This window comes from Hyla sarda, unplaced genomic scaffold (assembly GCF_029499605.1).
Source record: "Hyla sarda isolate aHylSar1 unplaced genomic scaffold, aHylSar1.hap1 scaffold_165, whole genome shotgun sequence".
NCBI lineage: Eukaryota > Metazoa > Chordata > Amphibia > Anura > Hylidae > Hyla > Hyla sarda.
Window position 1 is genome coordinate 159,500 of NW_026608288.1, and position 19,328 is coordinate 178,827.

The 19,328-nt window shown below is 46.1% G+C and overlaps 2 protein-coding genes across 2 annotated transcripts; both read left to right on the forward strand.

The window, feature by feature from the left end:
- The first annotated feature begins 613 nt into the window (after positions 1–613).
- On the forward strand, positions 614–11,110 carry LOC130311599 (cilia- and flagella-associated protein 251-like). The gene is made up of 2 exons (XM_056552493.1): positions 614–729; positions 10,741–11,110. Exons 1-2 carry the CDS (start codon positions 614–616, stop codon positions 11,108–11,110), a joined length of 486 nt encoding a protein of 161 aa, XP_056408468.1.
- Positions 11,111–11,836: 726 nt separating this feature from the next.
- On the forward strand, positions 11,837–12,586 carry LOC130311600 (uncharacterized). The gene has a single exon (XM_056552494.1). The coding sequence runs from the start codon at positions 11,837–11,839 to the stop codon at positions 12,584–12,586; it is 750 nt and encodes a 249-aa protein (XP_056408469.1).
- Positions 12,587–19,328: the final 6,742 nt, after the last annotated feature.

A 19,328-nucleotide genomic window follows, 5' to 3' on the forward strand; every position in this document is an offset into this window, starting at 1 on the left:
AGAGAGGAGGAGTCAGAGGAAAGGAATAAGAAACAGGAAGAGTCAGAGAAAAGGAGGAAGAGACAGGAAGAGAGGAACAGTCAGGGGAAAGGAGGAGGAGATAGGAAGAGAAAAATAGTTAGAGGAAAGTAGAAAGAAACTGAGAAAGGAAGGGTCAGGGGATCAGAGGAATAGTTAGGAGAATGAAGGAAAAGATAGAGGAACAGTGGAAAAGTGAGAGAAAGGGAGAAAGAGACAGAAGGAGGCAAGGATGAGTCGGGGGAAGGAAGAGACAGGGTAAGGGAGGGAGGGTAAAGGGAAGAGAGGAAGAGTCAGAGAAAAAAAGTAGAGATAGGAAGAGTCAAAGAAAAGGAGGAAGAGATATGAAGAGTCAGAGGAAAGGAAGAAGAGACAGAGGAAGAGTCAGAGGAAAAGAGGAAGAAACAGGAAGAGTCAGAGGAAAGAAGGAAGAGACAGAGGAAGAGTCAGAGGAAAAGAGGAAAAAACAGGAAGAGAGAAATAGTCAGAGGAAAGGAGGAAGAGACAGAGGAAGAGTCAGAGGAAAAGAGGAAGAAACAGGAAGAGAGGAAGAGTTAGATGAAAGGAGGAAGAGATAGAAGGGGAGAAAGAGGAAATGAAGAATAGACAAAGGAAGAGTCCGAAAAGGAGGAAGAGTGGAGGAGTTAGAGGAAAGGAAGAAGAACCAGGAAGAGTCAGAGGAAAGGAGGAAGAGACAGTAAGAGAGAAAGAGTCAGGGGAAAGGAAGAAGAGATAGAAAGAGAAGAATTGTTAGAGGAAAGGCGGAAGAAACTGAGAAAGGAAGGGCCAGGGGATGAGAAGAAGAGTCAGGAGAATGAAGGAAGAGATAGAGGAACAACGGAAAAGTCAGAGAAAGAGACAGAATAATCGTCACATTGTTATTCGCCCCCCGGATAAAGGAGGCGGAAATGTTATTTTACATCACACTGATTATATTGCCGAAGCAATCCCCCTTCTATCCGATACCCTACAGCACAATACAGAGTAACCCTACAGCACAATACAGAGTAACCCTACAGCACAATACAGAGTAACCCTACAGCGCAATACAGAGTAACCCCACAGCACAATACAGAGTAACCCTACAGCGCAATACAGAGTAACCCTACAGCACAATACAGAGTAACCCTACAGCACAATACAGAGTAACCTTACAGCGCAATACAGAGTAACCCTACAGCACAATACAGAGTAACCCTACAGCACAATACAGAGTAACCCTACAGCGCAATACAGAGTAACCCTACAGCGCAATACAGAGTAACCCTACAGCGCAATACAGAGTAACCTTACAGCGCAATACAGAGTAACCCTACAGCACAATACAGAGTAACCCTACAGCACAATACAGAGTAACCCTACAGCACAATACAGAGTAACCCTACAGCACAATACAGAGTAACCCTACAGCACAATACAGAGTAACCCTACAGCACAATACAGAGTAACCATACAGCACAATACAGAGTAACCCTACAGCACAATACAGAGTAACCTTACAGCACAATACAGAGTAACCCTACAGCACAATACAGAGTAACCTTACAGCACAATACAGAGTAACCCTACAGCACAATACAGAGTAACCTTACAGCACAATACAGAGTAACCCTACAGCGCAATACAGAGTAACCATACAGCACAATACAGAGTAACCCTACAGCACAATACAGAGTAACCTTACAGCGCAATACAGAGTAACCTTACAGCGCAATACAGAGTAACCCTACAGCGCAATACAGAGTAACCCTACAGCACAATACAGAGTAACCCTACAGCACAATACAGAGTAACCCTACAGCGCAATACAGAGTAACCCTACAGCGCAATACAGAGTAACCCTACAGTGCAATACAGAGTAACCCTACAGCGCAATACAGAGTAACCTTACAGCGCAATACAGAGTAACCCTACAGCGCAATACCGAGTAACCCTACAGCGCAATACAGAGTAACCCTACAGCGCAATACAGAGTAACCCTACAGCGCAATACAGAGTAACCCTACAGCGCAATACAGAGTAACCCTACAGCGCAATACAGAGTAACCCTACAGCACAATACAGAGTAACCTTACAGCACAATACAGAGTAACCCTACAGCACAATACAGAGTAACCCTACAGCACAATACAGAGTAACCCTACAGCACAATACAGAGTAACCTTACAGCGCAATACAGAGTAACCCTACAGCGCAATACAGAGTAACCCTACAGCGCAATACAGAGTAACCCTACAGCACAATACAGAGTAACCCTACAGCACAATACAGAGTAACCCTACAGCACAATACAGAGTAACCCTACAGCGCAATACAGAGTAACCCTACAGCACAATACAGAGTAACCCTACAGCGCAATACAGAGTAACCCTACAGCGCAATACAGAGTAACCCTACAGCACAATACAGAGTAACCCTACAGCACAATACAGAGTAACCCTACAGCACAATACAGAGTAACCTTACAGCACAATACAGAGTAAACCTACAGCACAATACAGAGTAACCCCACAGCACAATACAGAGTAACCCCACAGCACAATACAGAGTAACCCTACAGCGCAATACAGAGTAACCTTACAGCGCAATACAGAGTAACCCTACAGCACAATACAGAGTAACCTTACAGCGCAATACAGAGTAACCCTACAGCGCAATACAGAGTAACCCTACAGCACAATACAGAGTAACCCTACAGCACAATACAGAGTAACCCTACAGCGCAATACAGAGTAACCCTACAGCACAATACAGAGTAACCTTACAGCACAATACAGAGTAAACCTACAGCACAATACAGAGTAACCCTACAGCGCAATACAGAGTAACCTTACAGCACAATACAGAGTAACCCTACAGCACAATACAGAGTAACCCTACAGCACAATACAGAGTAACCCTACAGCACAATACAGAGTAACCCTACAGCACAATACAGAGTAACCCTACAGCACAATACAGAGTAACCCTACAGCACAATACAGAGTAACCCTACAGCACAATACAGAGTAACCCTACAGCACAATACAGAGTAACCTTACAGCACAATACAGAGTAACCCTACAGCACAATACAGAGTAACCCTACAGCACAATACAGAGTAACCCTACAGCGCAATACAGAGTAACCTTACAGCACAATACAGAGTAACCCTACAGCGCAATACCGAGTAACCCTACAGCACAATACAGAGTAACCTTACAGCACAATACAGAGTAACCCTACAGCGCAATACAGAGTAACCCTACAGCGCAATACCGAGTAACCCTACAGCACAATACAGAGTAACCTTACAGCACAATACAGAGTAACCCTACAGCACAATACAGAGTAACCCTACAGCACAATACAGAGTAACCCTACAGCACAATACAGAGTAACCCTACAGCACAATACAGAGTAACCCTACAGCGCAATACCGAGTAACCCTACAACACAATACAGAGTAATCCTACAGCACAATACAGAGTAACCCTACAGCACAATACAGAGTAATCTTACAGCACAATACAGAGTAACCCTACAGCGCAATACAGAGTAACCCTACAGCGCAATACAGAGTAACCTTACAGCACAATACAGAGTAACCCTACAGCACAATACAGAGTAATCCTACAGCACAATACAGAGTAACCCTACAGCACAATACAGAGTAACCCTACAGCACAATACAGAGTAACCTTACAGCACAATACAGAGTAACCCTACAACACAATACAGAGTAACCCTACAGCGCAATACAGAGTAACCTTACAGCACAATACAGAGTAACCTTACAGCACAATACAGAGTAACCCTACAGCACAATACAGAGTAACCCTACAGCACAATACAGAGTAACCTTACAGCACAATACAGAGTAACCTTACAGCACAATACAGAGTAACCCTACAGCACAATACAGAGTAACCCTACAGCACAATACAGAGTAACCCTACAGCACAATACAGAGTAACCTTACAGCACAATACAGAGTAACCCTACAGCGCAATACAGAGTAACCCTACAGCACAATACAGAGTAACCTTACAGCACAATACAGAGTAACCTTACAGCACAATACAGAGTAACCCTACAGCACAATACAGAGTAACCCTACAGCAAAATACAGAGTAACCTTACAGCACAATACAGAGTAACCCTACAGCACAATACAGAGTAACCCTACAGCACAATACAGAGTAACCTTACAGCACAATACAGAGTAACCCTACAGCGCAATACAGAGTAACCTTACAGCACAATACAGAGTAATCCTACAGCACAATACAGAGTAACCCTACAGCACAATACAGAGTAACCCTACAGCACAATACAGAGTAACCCTACAGCGCAATACAGAGTAACCCTACAGCACAATACAGAGTAACCCTACAGCGCAATACAGAGTAACCATACAGCACAATACAGAGTAACCCTACAGCACAATACAGAGTAACCCCACAGCACAATACAGAGTAACCCTACAGCACAATACAGAGTAACCCTACAGCACAATACAGAGTAATCCTACAGCACAATACAGAGTAATCCTACAGCACAATACAGAGTAACCCTACAGCGCAATACAGAGTAACCTTACAGCACAATACAGAGTAACCCTACAGCGCAATACAGAGTAACCCTACAGGACAATACAGAGTAACCTTACAGCACAATACAGAGTAACCCTACAGCACAATACAGAGTAACCCTACAGCACAATACAGAGTAACCCTACAGCACAATACAGAGTAACCCTACAGCACAATACAGAGTAACCCTACAGCACAATACAGAGTAACCCTACAGCACAATACAGAGTAATCCTACAGCACAATACAGAGTAACCCTACAGCACAATACAGAGTAACCCTACAGCACAATACAGAGTAACCTTACATCACAATACAGAGTAACCCTACAGCACAATACAGAGTAACCCTACAGCACAATACAGAGTAACCCTACAGCACAATACAGAGTAACCTTACATCACAATACAGAGTAACCATACAGCACAATACAGAGTAACCATACAGCACAATACAGAGTAAACTTACAGCACAATACAGAGTAACCCTACAGCACAATACAGAGTAACCCTACAGCACAATACAGAGTAACCCTACAGCACAATACAGAGTAACCCTACAGCGCAATACAGAGTAACCCTACAGCACAATACAGAGTAACCTTACATCACAATACAGAGTAACCATACAGCACAATACAGAGTAACCATACAGCACAATACAGAGTAACCCTACAGCACAATACAGAGTAACCCTACAACACAATACAGAGTAACCCTACAGCACAATACAGAGTAACCCTACAGCACAATAGAGAGTAACCCTACAGCACAATACAGAGTAACCTTACAGCACAATACAGAGTAACCCTACAGCACAATACAGAGTAACCCTACAGCACAATACAGAGTAACCCTACAACACAATACAGAGTAACCTTACAGCACAATACAGAGTAACCCTACAGCGCAATACCGAGTAACCCTACAGCACAATACAGAGTAACCTTACAGCACAATACAGAGTAACCTTACAGCACAATACAGAGTAACCTTACAGCACAATACAGAGTAACCCCACAGCACAATACAGAGTAACCCTACAGCACAATACAGAGTAACCCTACAGCACAATACAGAGTAACCCTACAGCACAATACAGAGTAACCCTACAGCACAATACAGAGTAATCCTACAGCACAATACAGAGTAACCCTACAGCACAATACAGAGTAACCCTACAGCACAATACAGAGTAACCTTACATCACAATACAGAGTAACCCTACAGCACAATACAGAGTAACCCTACAGCACAATACAGAGTAACCCTACAGCACAATACAGAGTAACCTTACATCACAATACAGAGTAACCATACAGCACAATACAGAGTAACCATACAGCACAATACAGAGTAAACTTACAGCACAATACAGAGTAACCCTACAGCACAATACAGAGTAACCCTACAGCACAATACAGAGTAACCCTACAGCACAATACAGAGTAACCCTACAGCACAATACAGAGTAACCTTACATCACAATACAGAGTAACCTTACAGCACAATACAGAGTAATCCTACAGCACAATACAGAGTAACCCTACAGCGCAATACAGAGTAACCCTACAGCACAATACAGAGTAACCTTACATCACAATACAGAGTAACCATACAGCACAATACAGAGTAACCATACAGCACAATACAGAGTAACCCTACAGCACAATACAGAGTAACCCTACAACACAATACAGAGTAACCCTACAGCACAATACAGAGTAACCCTACAGCACAATAGAGAGTAACCCTACAGCACAATACAGAGTAACCTTACAGCACAATACAGAGTAACCCTACAGCACAATACAGAGTAACCCTACAGCACAATACAGAGTAACCCTACAACACAATACAGAGTAACCTTACAGCACAATACAGAGTAACCCTACAGCGCAATACCGAGTAACCCTACAGCACAATACAGAGTAACCTTACAGCACAATACAGAGTAACCCTACAGCACAATACAGAGTAACCTTACAGCACAATACAGAGTAACCCTACAACACAATAGAGAGTAACCCTACAGCGCAATACAGAGTAACCCTACAGCACAATACAGAGTAACCCTACAGCACAATACAGAGTAACTCTACAGCACAATACAGAGTAACCCTACAGCACAATACAGAGTAACCTTACAGCACAATACAGAGTAATCCTACAGCACAATACAGAGTAATCCTACAGCACAATACAGAGTAACCCTACAGCACAATACAGAGTAACCCTACAGCACAATACAGAGTAACCATACAGCACAATACAGAGTAACCCTACAGCACAATACAGAGTAACCCTACAGCACAATACAGAGTAACCCTACAACACAATACAGAGTAACCTTACAGCACAATACAGAGTAACCCTACAGCACAATACAGAGTAACCCTACAGCACAATACAGAGTAACCCTACAGCACAATACAGAGTAACCCTACAGCACAATACAGAGTAACCCTACAGCACAATACAGAGTAACCATACAGCACAATACAGAGTAACCCTACAGCACAATACAGAGTAACCCTACAGCACAATACAGAGTAACCCTACAGCACAATACAGAGTAACCCTACAGCACAATACAGAGTAACCCTACAGCACAATACAGAGTAACCCTACAGCACAATACAGAGTAACCTTACAGCGCAATACAGAGTAACCCTACAGCACAATACAGAGTAACCCTACAGCACAATACAGAGTAACCCTACAGCACAATACAGAGTAATCCTACAACACAATACAGAGTAACCCTACAGCACAATACAGAGTAACCCTACAGCACAATACAGAGTAACCCTACAGCACAATACAGAGTAACCCTACAACACAATACAGAGTAACCCTACAGCACAATACAGAGTAACCCTACAGCACAATAGAGAGTAACCCTACAGCACAATACAGAGTAACCTTACAGCACAATACAGAGTAACCCTACAGCACAATACAGAGTAACCCTACAGCACAATACAGAGTAACCCTACAACACAATACAGAGTAACCTTACAGCACAATACAGAGTAACCCTACAGCACAATACAGAGTAACCTTACAGCACAATACAGAGTAACCCTACAACACAATAGAGAGTAACCCTACAGCGCAATACAGAGTAACCCTACAGCACAATACAGAGTAACCCTACAGCACAATACAAGAGTAACAACCCTACAGCACAATACAGAGTAACCTTACAGCACAATACAGAGTAACCTTACAGCACAATACAGAGTAACCCTACAGCACAATACAGAGTAACCCTACAGCACAATACAGAGTAACCCTACAGCGCAATACAGAGTAACCCTACAGCGCAATACAGAGTAACCTTACAGCACAATACAGAGTAACCCTACAGCACAATACAGAGTAACCCTACAGCACAATACAGAGTAACCTTACAGCACAATACAGAGTAACCCTACAGCACAATACAGAGTAACCCTACAGCACAATACAGAGTAACCCTACAACACAATACAGAGTAACCCTACAGCACAATACAGAGTAACCCTACAGCACAATACAGAGTAACCTTACAGCACAATACAGAGTAACCCTACAGCACAATACAGAGTAACCCTACAGCACAATACAGAGTAACCCTACAGCACAATACAGAGTAACCCTACAGCACAATACAGAGTAACCCTACAGCACAATACAGAGTAACCCTACAGCACAATACAGAGTAACCCTACAGCACAATACAGAGTAAACCTACAGCACAATACAGAGTAACCCTACAGCACAATACAGAGTAACCTTACAGCACAATACAGAGTAACCCTACAGCACAATACAGAGTAACCCTACAGCACAATACAGAGTAACCCTACAGCACAATACAGAGTAACCCTACAGCACAATACGTACAAGAACTGAAGAGTATAACTGCATAAGGCTTCCAGAAAGGGGCGTTAAATAAAAAAGAACAGGACTCTATCCCGATCACCGAACCATCTCTACCAATCTTATTACCTGCCTAAAGTGCCTAAGAGTACGGAGAAACCCCCAGGACGCCCCATCGCTTCTGGCATAAACTCAGTATCATCGAACCTCTCACATTATTTGGAGAAATTACTATAGAAATATGTAAAATCCCATCTGAAGGAGACAACAGATTTGGTTCCATAAAAGCAGAATGGAAAGCGGACAGTCTCGTAGTGACAATGGACATCCCGTCTGCGCAGCCATCAGTCATGACCAGGGTATCAATGCAGTCACATTTCTTACATTAGGACCCCAGTCTGCCCCAAGCACAGCGGGACGTTATTCTAAACGGTCTCAGGTATATACAGTGTTCCCTCAACATATGATGGTAATCCGCTCCAAATGGACCATCGTTTGTTGAAACCATCGTATGTTGAGGGATCCGTGCAATGTAAAGTATAGGACAGTGGTCTACAACCTGCGGACCTCCAGATGTTGCAAAACTACAACACCCAGCATGCCCGGACAGCCAACGGCTGTCCGGACATGCTGGGAGTTGTAGTTTTGCAACATCTGGAGGTCTGCTGGTTGAAGACCACTGGTATAGGAAGTTGTACTCACCTGTCCCCACCGCTCTGGACTGTCACCGCTCGTCACCACTGCCCTGGATGTCACTGTCCATCGCTGTCGCCGCGTCCCCGAGGTGTCCCCGACGCTCCGGCAAGGCCTCTGCTTCCCCGGCATCCTCACTCTCACGTCGCCGCCATCACATCGCTACGTACGCCGCTCCTATTGGATGACGGGACGGCATGCACAGCGACGTGATGACGTTGGAGGAGAGCGCCGACGATGCAGGGATCCCGAAAAGGATGCGCCGGAGCCCTGAGGACAGGTAAGTGATCGTCAGCGGACAACACGGGGCACCGTAAACGGATATCCGGGGGCAGCTGAAGCAGTCTGCGCTGAGGGATAGCCGTTTATGCAATGGCTCCAACATACAAAAGCATTGTATGGTGATGCTGCCTTCAACATGCAATGGACTCTGAGAGGCCATCGTATCTTGAAATGATCGTATGTCGGGGCCATCGTAGGTCGGGGGGGGGGGGGTCACTGTACTGACCCACAACTACTTTGAATTCCAGGGGCTTACTTATTCACAGCACACCGGGACCGCAATGGGCTCAAAAGTAGTACCAAGTTTTGTGAACCTTTCTGTCGGGTCATTTGAAGAACCTTTTATTTACCCTCATGTTTTATTCCAGCATTGTCTATTTTATAAACGTTTCATAGACGATATATTTTTATTTGGCAAGGACCTCGGTATCTTTTAGAAGAATTTTTAGAGTCTATTAATCGCAATTCCTTTGGTTTACATTTCACTCAGACGGTTTTACTGACCATGCTCAATTTTTAGATGTCATCGTTTTTCTTGACGACAATGGCTCGCTCAACACTAAAACGTTTTTTTAAGGAAGTAGACAGCAATAGCTATCTGGACTTTTGTAGTGCCCATTATAAAAAATGGTTAATTAATATACCGTTTGGACATTTCAAACGTATTTGGCGTAATTGCACCAAACCAGGCGATTTTAATCAGCAAAGCAGTATTCTGAAAGCCCGATTCAAGGTGTAAAAATACCCCCACACTTTGATGGAAACTGCCTTTGAGAGAGCCCAGAAATTGTCTCAATCAGACTGTCTTGTCAATTCAAAACCTAAGGACACCACTTCTGACACTTGGTCCTTAAAGGATAGGAAATAAGATGCCTGATCGCGGGGATCCCGCCACTGGGGACCCCCGTGATCTTGCACGCAGCACCCTAGTTATAATCAGTCTCCAGAGCATGTTCGCTCCGGGTCTGATTACCGGGGACCATGGGGCAGGCGGCGTGTGACATCAGCGCAAACCTGCAAACATCTGTGACAGCCCACAACTGGGCCATGCCCCTTTTTTCACCTTGGCGACAATTTACATATAAAAATGACATCTTTGACACTACACACATGCTTCTGATCTGAGGAAGAGGGGAGCCCCTCCTTGAAACGCGTCATCCATCCCCTTTTTTTATTTTTATATATTATATACAATAAAGTCAAGTTTGATTAATACTAAAGGTATATTTGGCCTTTTCTCCCATATGGTGACCGAGTGGGCAGCGCCAGGTAAACATAGGTCTTGTTTTCCTGCTCCTTCGTGTCAGAGGAAAGGAGGAAGAGACTGAGGAAGAGTCAGAGGAAAGGAAGAAGAGAGAGAGGAAGAGTCAGAGGAAAAGAGGAAGAAACAGGAAAAGAGGAAGAGTCAGAGGAAAGGAGGAGGAGTCAGAGGAAAAGAGGAAGAAAAAGGAAGAGAGGAAGAGTCATAGGAAAAGAGGAAGAAACAGGAAGAGAGGAAGAGGAGTCAGAGGAAAGGAGGAAGAGATAGAAGGGGGAAAGGAAATGGGAAATAGAGAGTCAGAGAAAAGGAGGAAGAGAGGAGGATTCAGAGGAAAGGAAGAAGAAACAGGAAGAGTCAGAGGAAAGGATGAAGAGACAGGAAGAGAGGAAGAGTCAGGGGAAAGGAGAAAGAGCTAGGAAGAGAAGAATAGTTATAGGAAAGGAGGAAGAAACTGAGAAAGGAACGATCAGGGGATGAGAAGAATAGTTAGGAGAATGAAGGAAGAGATAGAGGAACAACGGAAAAGTCAGAATGGGAGAAAAATACAGAAGGAGGTGAGGAAGAGTCAGGGGAAGGAAGAGACAGAGGAAGAGTCAGAGAAAGGGAGGAAGAGACAGAGTAAGGGAGGAAGAGAAAGGAGAAGGGAAGAAGGGTAAAGGGAAGAGAGGAAGAGTCAGGATATGAGAGGAAGAGATAAAAGAATAGAGGAACAAAGGAAGGGTTAAGACAATAGAGGAAGAGTGAGAGGAAGGGAGGAATAGACAGGGAAATAAAAGAAGGATCGGGGAAGAGAGGTAAGTCCAGGGCAAGAGAAGAAAAGTCACAGGAAGAGAGAAATGGAAGGAGATGAAAAGTGGAACATAGTAGAGCCATGAGAAGAGAGGAAGACCCGGGTGAAGAGAGAAAGAGCTGAAGGAAGATAAGGAAGAGCCAGGGGAATAAAGGAAAGAACAGGGGAAGAGGGAAAGAGGGGAAAACCTGGGGGAAGAGGGGAAGTGCCAAGGGAAGAGAGGAACAGCCAGTGGAAAAGAGAAAGAGCCAGGGGAAGAGAGAAAGCACCAGAGGAAGCACCAGAGAAAGAGAGGAAGCACCAAGAAAAGAGAAGACTTGCGGAGGGAAGAAAGGAAGTACAAGAGGAAGAGATGAAGTGCCAAGGGAAGAGAAGAAGATCCAGGGAAAGAGAAGAAGAAGAGCCAGGTGTAGAGAAGAAGAGCCAGGGGAAGAAAAGAAGAGCCAAGCCCGGGGAAGTGCCAAGGGAAGAGAGGAAGAGCCAGAAAAAGAGAGGAAGAGCCAGAAAAAGAGAGGAAGAGCCAGGGGAAGAGAAGTGGAGCCAGGGGAAGAGAGGAAGCACCAGAGGAAGAGAGGAAGTGTCAGAGGAAGAGAGGAAGCGCGAGAGGAAGAGAGGAAGCGCCAAGAGAAGAAGTGCCAAGGGAAGAAAAGAAGAGCCAGGGGAAGAGAAGAAGAGTGGAAGAGCCAGGGAAAGAGAGGAAGAGCCAGGGGAAGAAAGGAAGCATCAAGGAAAGAGAAGACGAGCCTGGGGAAGAGAAGAAGAAGAGCGGGGGGGAAGAGAGGAAGTGCCAAGGGAAGAGAAGAAGAGCCAGGGGAAGAGAAGAAGAGCCAGGGGAAGAGAAGAAGAGCCGGGGGAAGAGAGGAAGTGCATGAGGAAGAGAAGAAGAGCCGGGGGAAGACAGGAAGTACAAGAGGAAGAGAAGAAGTGCAAAGGGAAGAGAGAGGAAGAGCCAGGCGAAGAGAGGAAGAGCCAGAAAAAGAGTGGTAGAGCCAGGGGAAGAGAGGAAGCGCCAGAGGAAGAGAAGAAGCACCAGAGGAAGAGCCAGGGAAAGAGAAGAAGAGCCAGGGGAAGAGAAGAAGAGCCAAGGGAAGAAAGGAAGTGAAAGAGGAAGAGAGGAAGTGCCAAGGGAAGAGAAGAAGAGCCAAGGGAAGAGAAGAAGAGCCAAGAGAAGAGAGGAAGAGCCAGGGAAAGAGAAGAAGAGCCAGGGTAAGAGAGGAAGAACCAGGGTAAGAAAGGGAGCACCAAGGTAAGAAAAGAAGAGCCAGGGGAAGAGAAGAAGACCGGGGGAAGAAAGGAAGTGCAAGAGGAAGAGAGGAAGGGCCAAGGGAAGAGAGGAAGAGCCAGGGAAAGAGAGGAAGAGCCAGGGAAAGAGAGGAAGAGCCAGGGAAAGAGAAGAAGAGCCAGGGAAAGAGAAGAAGAGCCAGGGAAAGAGAAGAAGAGCCAGGGAAAGAGAAGAAGAGCCAGGGGAAGAGAGGAAGAACCAAAGGAAGAGAGGAAGTGTGGTGTCCCAGCAACAATAGCTGTCCTGTGGCTTTGGACTCTCTGGCAGCTTGGTAGCATACGGTGTTGGGCCCACCAAAGGACTTATTGTAATTATGATTACATTCTATTGCAAAGTAATATATTTATCTAATCAATTACATTCTTGTTATATGTATATATGTTTTCCATGTTACTAAACCTTTAAATGAGAGCAGTGAACCCCATGTGACCTTGCCTGCCAATGGGAACTCCTAAAGTCTCCCCTATGTAGTTTAGTGGGGGAGGAGTTTTTCAGTTTAGCTCCAGCAAGCTGAGCTACAGTTTGGTTCAGGTGTGCTGTGTGTCGTGTGCTCTGAGGAGAACCCGTGCTCAAATCTAATCTCTCAACTGGTCATCCTGCAAGGATTACGCGCACAGTGGAAGTTCATGTCCCTGCGGAGAAGGTTTCAGTACCATACCTACCAGGATTTATATTTCCATCTCACAAGTCAGGATTCATCTGTTTGGTATAAACACCACAAGTCCCAGCAAGGCAACAGGGCTCTCAAGGGGTTAAGCTGCACTCTCTCACCCAAAACCAGCTGTATGTGTAATACCCTCTGCACCAGCTCAGTAAAGACAATTATCCGTAACCTGACATCGATGTGTTCATTTACTCCCCGTGTCTGGCCCAGGAGAAGCTGTCTCCAACCTTGGACCGTGTATAGGATAATGGTGCCCTGGGGTCACGAAGTGATAAGGTATTCTTACTAACACCTGTGGACACCAGGGCAAGAGAGGAAGAGCCAGGGGAAGAGAAGAAGTCCTCAGTAGAACAGAGGACGAGTGGGGGGAGTCCATGGTTGAAAGGTCAAAGGAAGAGAGAAGGAGACAGGGGACTATACGGAATGCAGGAGTAGAAGAATTTAGTGAAGGTGGTGGAAATTGTCTGGTGTTTGATTTTTGAGAAATGTTACTCACCGACTCCTAAAGAATTCTGTATCTGAGTAGACGTGGAATCTGTCAAAAGTATCAACAGAAAATCAATGGAAGCCATGAAGAAGGAAACACACACACAAGAGTTAATACAATGACTCCATGAAGAAGGAAACACACATGGGTTACTAAGGGACTGGCTGCCACCCACTGAGGAGCACTGACCTATTAACCCACCAGACCTCTAGAGCCCGGGCACTGACCTATTAACCCACCAGACCTCTAGAGCCCGGGCACTGACCTATTAACCTATCAGACCTCTAGAGCCCGGGCACTGACCTATTAACCCACCAGACCTCTAGAGCCAAGGCACTGACCTATTAACCCACCAGACCTCTAGAGCCTGGGCACTGACCTATTAACCCACCAGACCTCTAGAGCCCAGGCACTGACCTATTAACCCACCAGACCTCTAGAGCCCAGGCACTGACCTATTAACCTATCAGACCCCTAGAGCCAGGGCACTGTCCTATAACCTACCAGACCTCTAGAGCCCGGGCGCTGACCTATGAGACCCCTAGAGCCCGGGCACTGTCCTATAACCTACCAGACCTCTAGAGCCCGGGCGCTGACCTATGAGACCCCTAGAGCCCGGGCCCTGACCAATTAAACTACCAGACGTCTAGAGCCCGGGCACTGACCTATTAACCTATCAGACCCCTAGAGCCCGGGCACTGACCTTTTAACCTATTAGACCCCTAGAGCCCGGGCACTGATCTATTAACCTACAAGACCTCTAGAGCCCGGACACTGACCTATTAACCTATCAGACCTCTAGAGCTCGGGCACTGACCTATTAACCTGCCAGACCTCTAGAGCCCGGGCACTAACCTATTAACCTACTAGAGCCTGGGCACTGACCTATTAACCCACCAGACCTCTAGAGCCCGGGCACTAACCTATTAACCTACTAGAGCCTGGGCACTGACCTATTAACCCACCAGACCTCTAGAGCCCAGGCACTGACCTATTAACCCACCAGACCTCTAGAGCCCAGGCACTGACCTATTAACCTATCAGACCCCTAGAGCCCGGGCACTGTCCTATAACCTACCAGACCTCTAGAGCCCGGGCACTGACCTATTAACCTATCAGACCTCTAGAGCCCGGGCACTGACCTATTAACCTACCAGACCTCTAAAGCCCGGGCACTGACCTATTAACCTACCAGATGTCTAGAGCCTGGGCACTGACCTATTAACCTACCAGACCTCTAGAGCCCGGGCACTGACCTATTAACCTACCAGATGTCTAGAGCCTGGGCACTGACCTATTAACCTACCAGCCCTCTAGAGCCCGGGCACTGACCTATTAACCTACCAGATGTCTAGAGCCCGGGCACTGACCTATTAACCTACCAGATGTCTAGAGCCTGGGCACTGACCTATTAACCTACCAGATGTCTAGAGCTCGGGCACTGACCTATTAACCTATCAGATGTCTAGAGCCCGGGCACTGACCTATTAACCTACCAGACCTCTAGAGCCCGGGCACTGACCTATTAACCTATCAGACCTCTAGAGCCCGGGCACTGACCTATTAACCTACCAGACCTCTAGAGCCCGGGCACTGACCTATTAACCTACCAGATGTCTAGAGCCTGGGCACTGACCTATTAACCTACCAGATGTCTAGAGCCCGGGCACTGACCTATTAACCTACCAGACCTCTAGAGCCCGGGCACTGACCTATTAACCTACCAGACCTCTAGAGCCCGGGCACTGACCTATTAACCTACCAGACCTCTAGAGCCCGGGCACTGACCTATTAACCTACCAGATGTCTAGAGCCAGGGCACTGTCCTATAACCTACCAGACCTCTAGAGCCTGGGCACTGACCTATTAACCTACCAGACGCCTGGACATGTGCAGCTCCTAACTGATACTAAGAAGCAGACATGTTCCTCGCAGATAAATGATAGATTTCAGCCACATTTGTTCCCTATTTGGGTTCACTCTGACCCTGTTTAAAGAAAACCTGCAACGGGCTCTGCTCTATAGGGAACAAGAAGGTGAGAAACTGGCCCAAAACTTATGGGAAGGTATTAAGAGGGGAAAATCCATAGTGAGCGGCGAGGACTTACTGATCTCATACTGAACCAACGTGGACAAACAAACATCAGTCTCTGGAGGACAGGTCACCGCGTCCCCGGAGCAGAACCTTCCAGAATAGTCCTTACAGTCAATACAACGTAGGGCGTCACCTGGGAAGAGGAAGAGAAGGAATCAATAACGACTATAAGAAATAAGTCTGCTGAGCTGATGGGAGACATTGCAGACATTATTTATCAGTAACTTCATATATCGAGGACATCGGTCTCTGACATTATCTATATATACAATCTATATAATCTATACATATAATATACTATGGTGCCGGAGAAGAAGACCAGACCAGGGGCTGCTCAGGGACACATAACCTCCAGCTCCAGTGAACTATTTTGGCTTCATGATATGATGTTTGTTATTGTGACACCACTAGACACACTGTGACACCACTAGACAGATGGTGACATCACTAGACACACGTGACACCACTAGACAGATGGTGACATCACTAGACACATGGTGACATCACTAGACACACAGTGACACCACTAGACAGATGGTGACCTCACTAGACACATAGTGACATCACTAGACACATGGTGACATCACTAGACACATGGTGACACCACTAGACACATGGTGACACCACTAGACACATGGTGACACCACTAGACACATGGTGACACCACTAGACACATGGTGACACCACTAGACACATGGTGACATCACTAGACACATGGTAACATCACTAGACACATGGTAACATCACTAGACACATGATGACACCACTAGACACATGGTGACATCACTAGACACATGGTGACATCACTAGACACATGGTGACATCACTAGACAGATGGTAACATCACTAGACACATGGTAACATCACTAGACACATGATGACACCACTAGACACATGGTGACATCACTAGACACATGGTGACATCACTAGACACATGGTGACATCACTAGACAGATGGTAACATCACTAGACACATGGTAACATCACTAGACACATGGTAACATCACTAGACACATGGTAACATCACTAGACACATGGAAACATCACTAGACACATGGTGACATCACTAGACACATGGTGACATCACTAGACACATGATGACACCACTAGACACATGATGACACCACTAGACAGATGGTGACACCACTAGACACATGGGGACATCACTAGACAGATGGTGACATCACTAGACACATGGTGACATCACTAGACACATGGTGACACCACTATACACATGGTAACATCACTAGACACATGGTGACATCACTAGACACATGATGACACCACTAGACACATGATGACATCATTAGACAGAGGATGACACCACTAGACACATGGTGACATCACTAGACACATGGTAACATCACTAGACACATGGTGACATCACTAGACACATGATGACACCACTAGACACATGATGACACCACTAGACAGATGGTGACACCACTAGACACATGATGACACCACTAGACACATGGTGACATCACTAGACACATGGTGACATCACTAGACTCATGGAGACATCACTAGACACATGATGACATCACTAGACACATGATGACATCACTAAACACATGATGACACCACTAGACACATGATGACATCACTAAACACATAATGACACCACTAGACACATGGTGACACCACTAGACAGATGGATACACCACTAGACAGATGGTGACACCACTAGACACATGGGTACATCACTATACACATGATGACACCACTAGACACATGGTAACATCACTAGACACATGGGGACATCACTAGACAGATGAATACACCACTAGATACCTGGTGACACCACTAGACACATGGGGACATCACTAGACACATGGGGACATCACTGGACACATGATGACATCACTAGACACATGGGGACATGACTAGACACATGGGGATATCACTAGACACATGGTGACATCACTAGACACATGGGGACATCCCTAGACACATGGTAACATACTTAGTCACATGGGGACATGACTAGACACATGGGGACATCACTAGAGACATGGGGACATCACTAGAGACATGGGGACACCACTAGACACATGGAGACATCACTAGACACATGGTGACACCAGTAGACTCGTGGTGACATCACTATACACATGGTAACATCACTAGACACATGGGGACACCACTAGACACATGGTGAGATCACTAGACACATGATGACACCACTAGACACATGATGACACCACTAGACACATGGTGACATCACTAGACACATGGTGACACCACTAGACACATGGTGACACCACTAGACAAATGGGGACATCACTAGACACATGGGGACATCACTAGACACATGGTGACATCAGTAGGCACATGGTGACATCAGTAGGCACATGGTGACATCAGTAGACACATGGTGACATCATTAGACACATGGTGACACCACTAGACACATGGGGACATCACTAGACACATGGTGGCATCACTAGACACATGGTGACATCAGTAGGCACATGGTGACATCAGTAGGCACATGGTGACATCAGTAGACACATGGTGACATGATTAGACACATGGTGACACCACTAGACACATGGTAACATCACTAGACACATGGTGACATCACTAGACACATGGGGACATTACTAGACACATGGTGACATCACTAGACACATGGGGACACCACTAGACACATGGGGACACCACCAGAGACATGGGGACATCACTAGACACATGGTGACACCACTAGACACATAATGACATTATTACACACATAAGGACAACCTCTCAGGTTGGATGGGAACATTGTTGAAGCCATTATCGGGTCGCCAGAGATACCTCACTGTAGGGATGGTATTGGGCAGGTGATGGGCAGTGCCTGGTTTCCCCCAGACATGATGCTGCCTCCACCATGATCACTGTAGGGATGGTATTGGGCAGGTGATGGGCAGTTCCTTGTTTCCTCCAGACATGATGCTGCCCCCACCATGATCACTGTAGAGATGGTATTGGGAAGGTGATGGGCAGTTTCTTGTTTCCTCCAGACATGATGCTGCCCCCACCATGATCACTGTAGGGATGGTATTGGGCAGGTGATGGGCAGTGCCTGGTTTCCCCCAGACATGTTGCTGCCCCCACCATGATCACTGTAGGGATGGTATTGGGCAGGTGATGGGCAGTACCTGGTTTCCCCCAGACATGATGCTGCCCCCACCATGATCACTGTAGGGATGGTATTGGGCAGGTGATGGGCAGTACCTGGTTTCCCCCCAGACATGATGCTGCCCCCACCATGACCACTGTAGGGATGGTATTGGGCAGGTGATGGGCAGTACCTGGTTTCCTCCAGACATGA

Bases quoted from the DNA above. Each gene is read 5' to 3' on its own strand.
- LOC130311599 (XM_056552493.1), top strand. From the start codon at position 614: ATGAAGAATAGACAAAGGAAGAGTCCGAAAAGGAGGAAGAGTGGAGGA. The intron at 730-10,740 runs GTCAGGGGAAAG...CCTTCGTGTCAG, and splicing joins GAGACAGTAAGAGAGAAAGA to AGGAAAGGAGGAAGAGACTG.
- LOC130311600 (XM_056552494.1), top strand. From the start codon at position 11,837: ATGAAGTGCCAAGGGAAGAGAAGAAGATCCAGGGAAAGAGAAGAAGAA.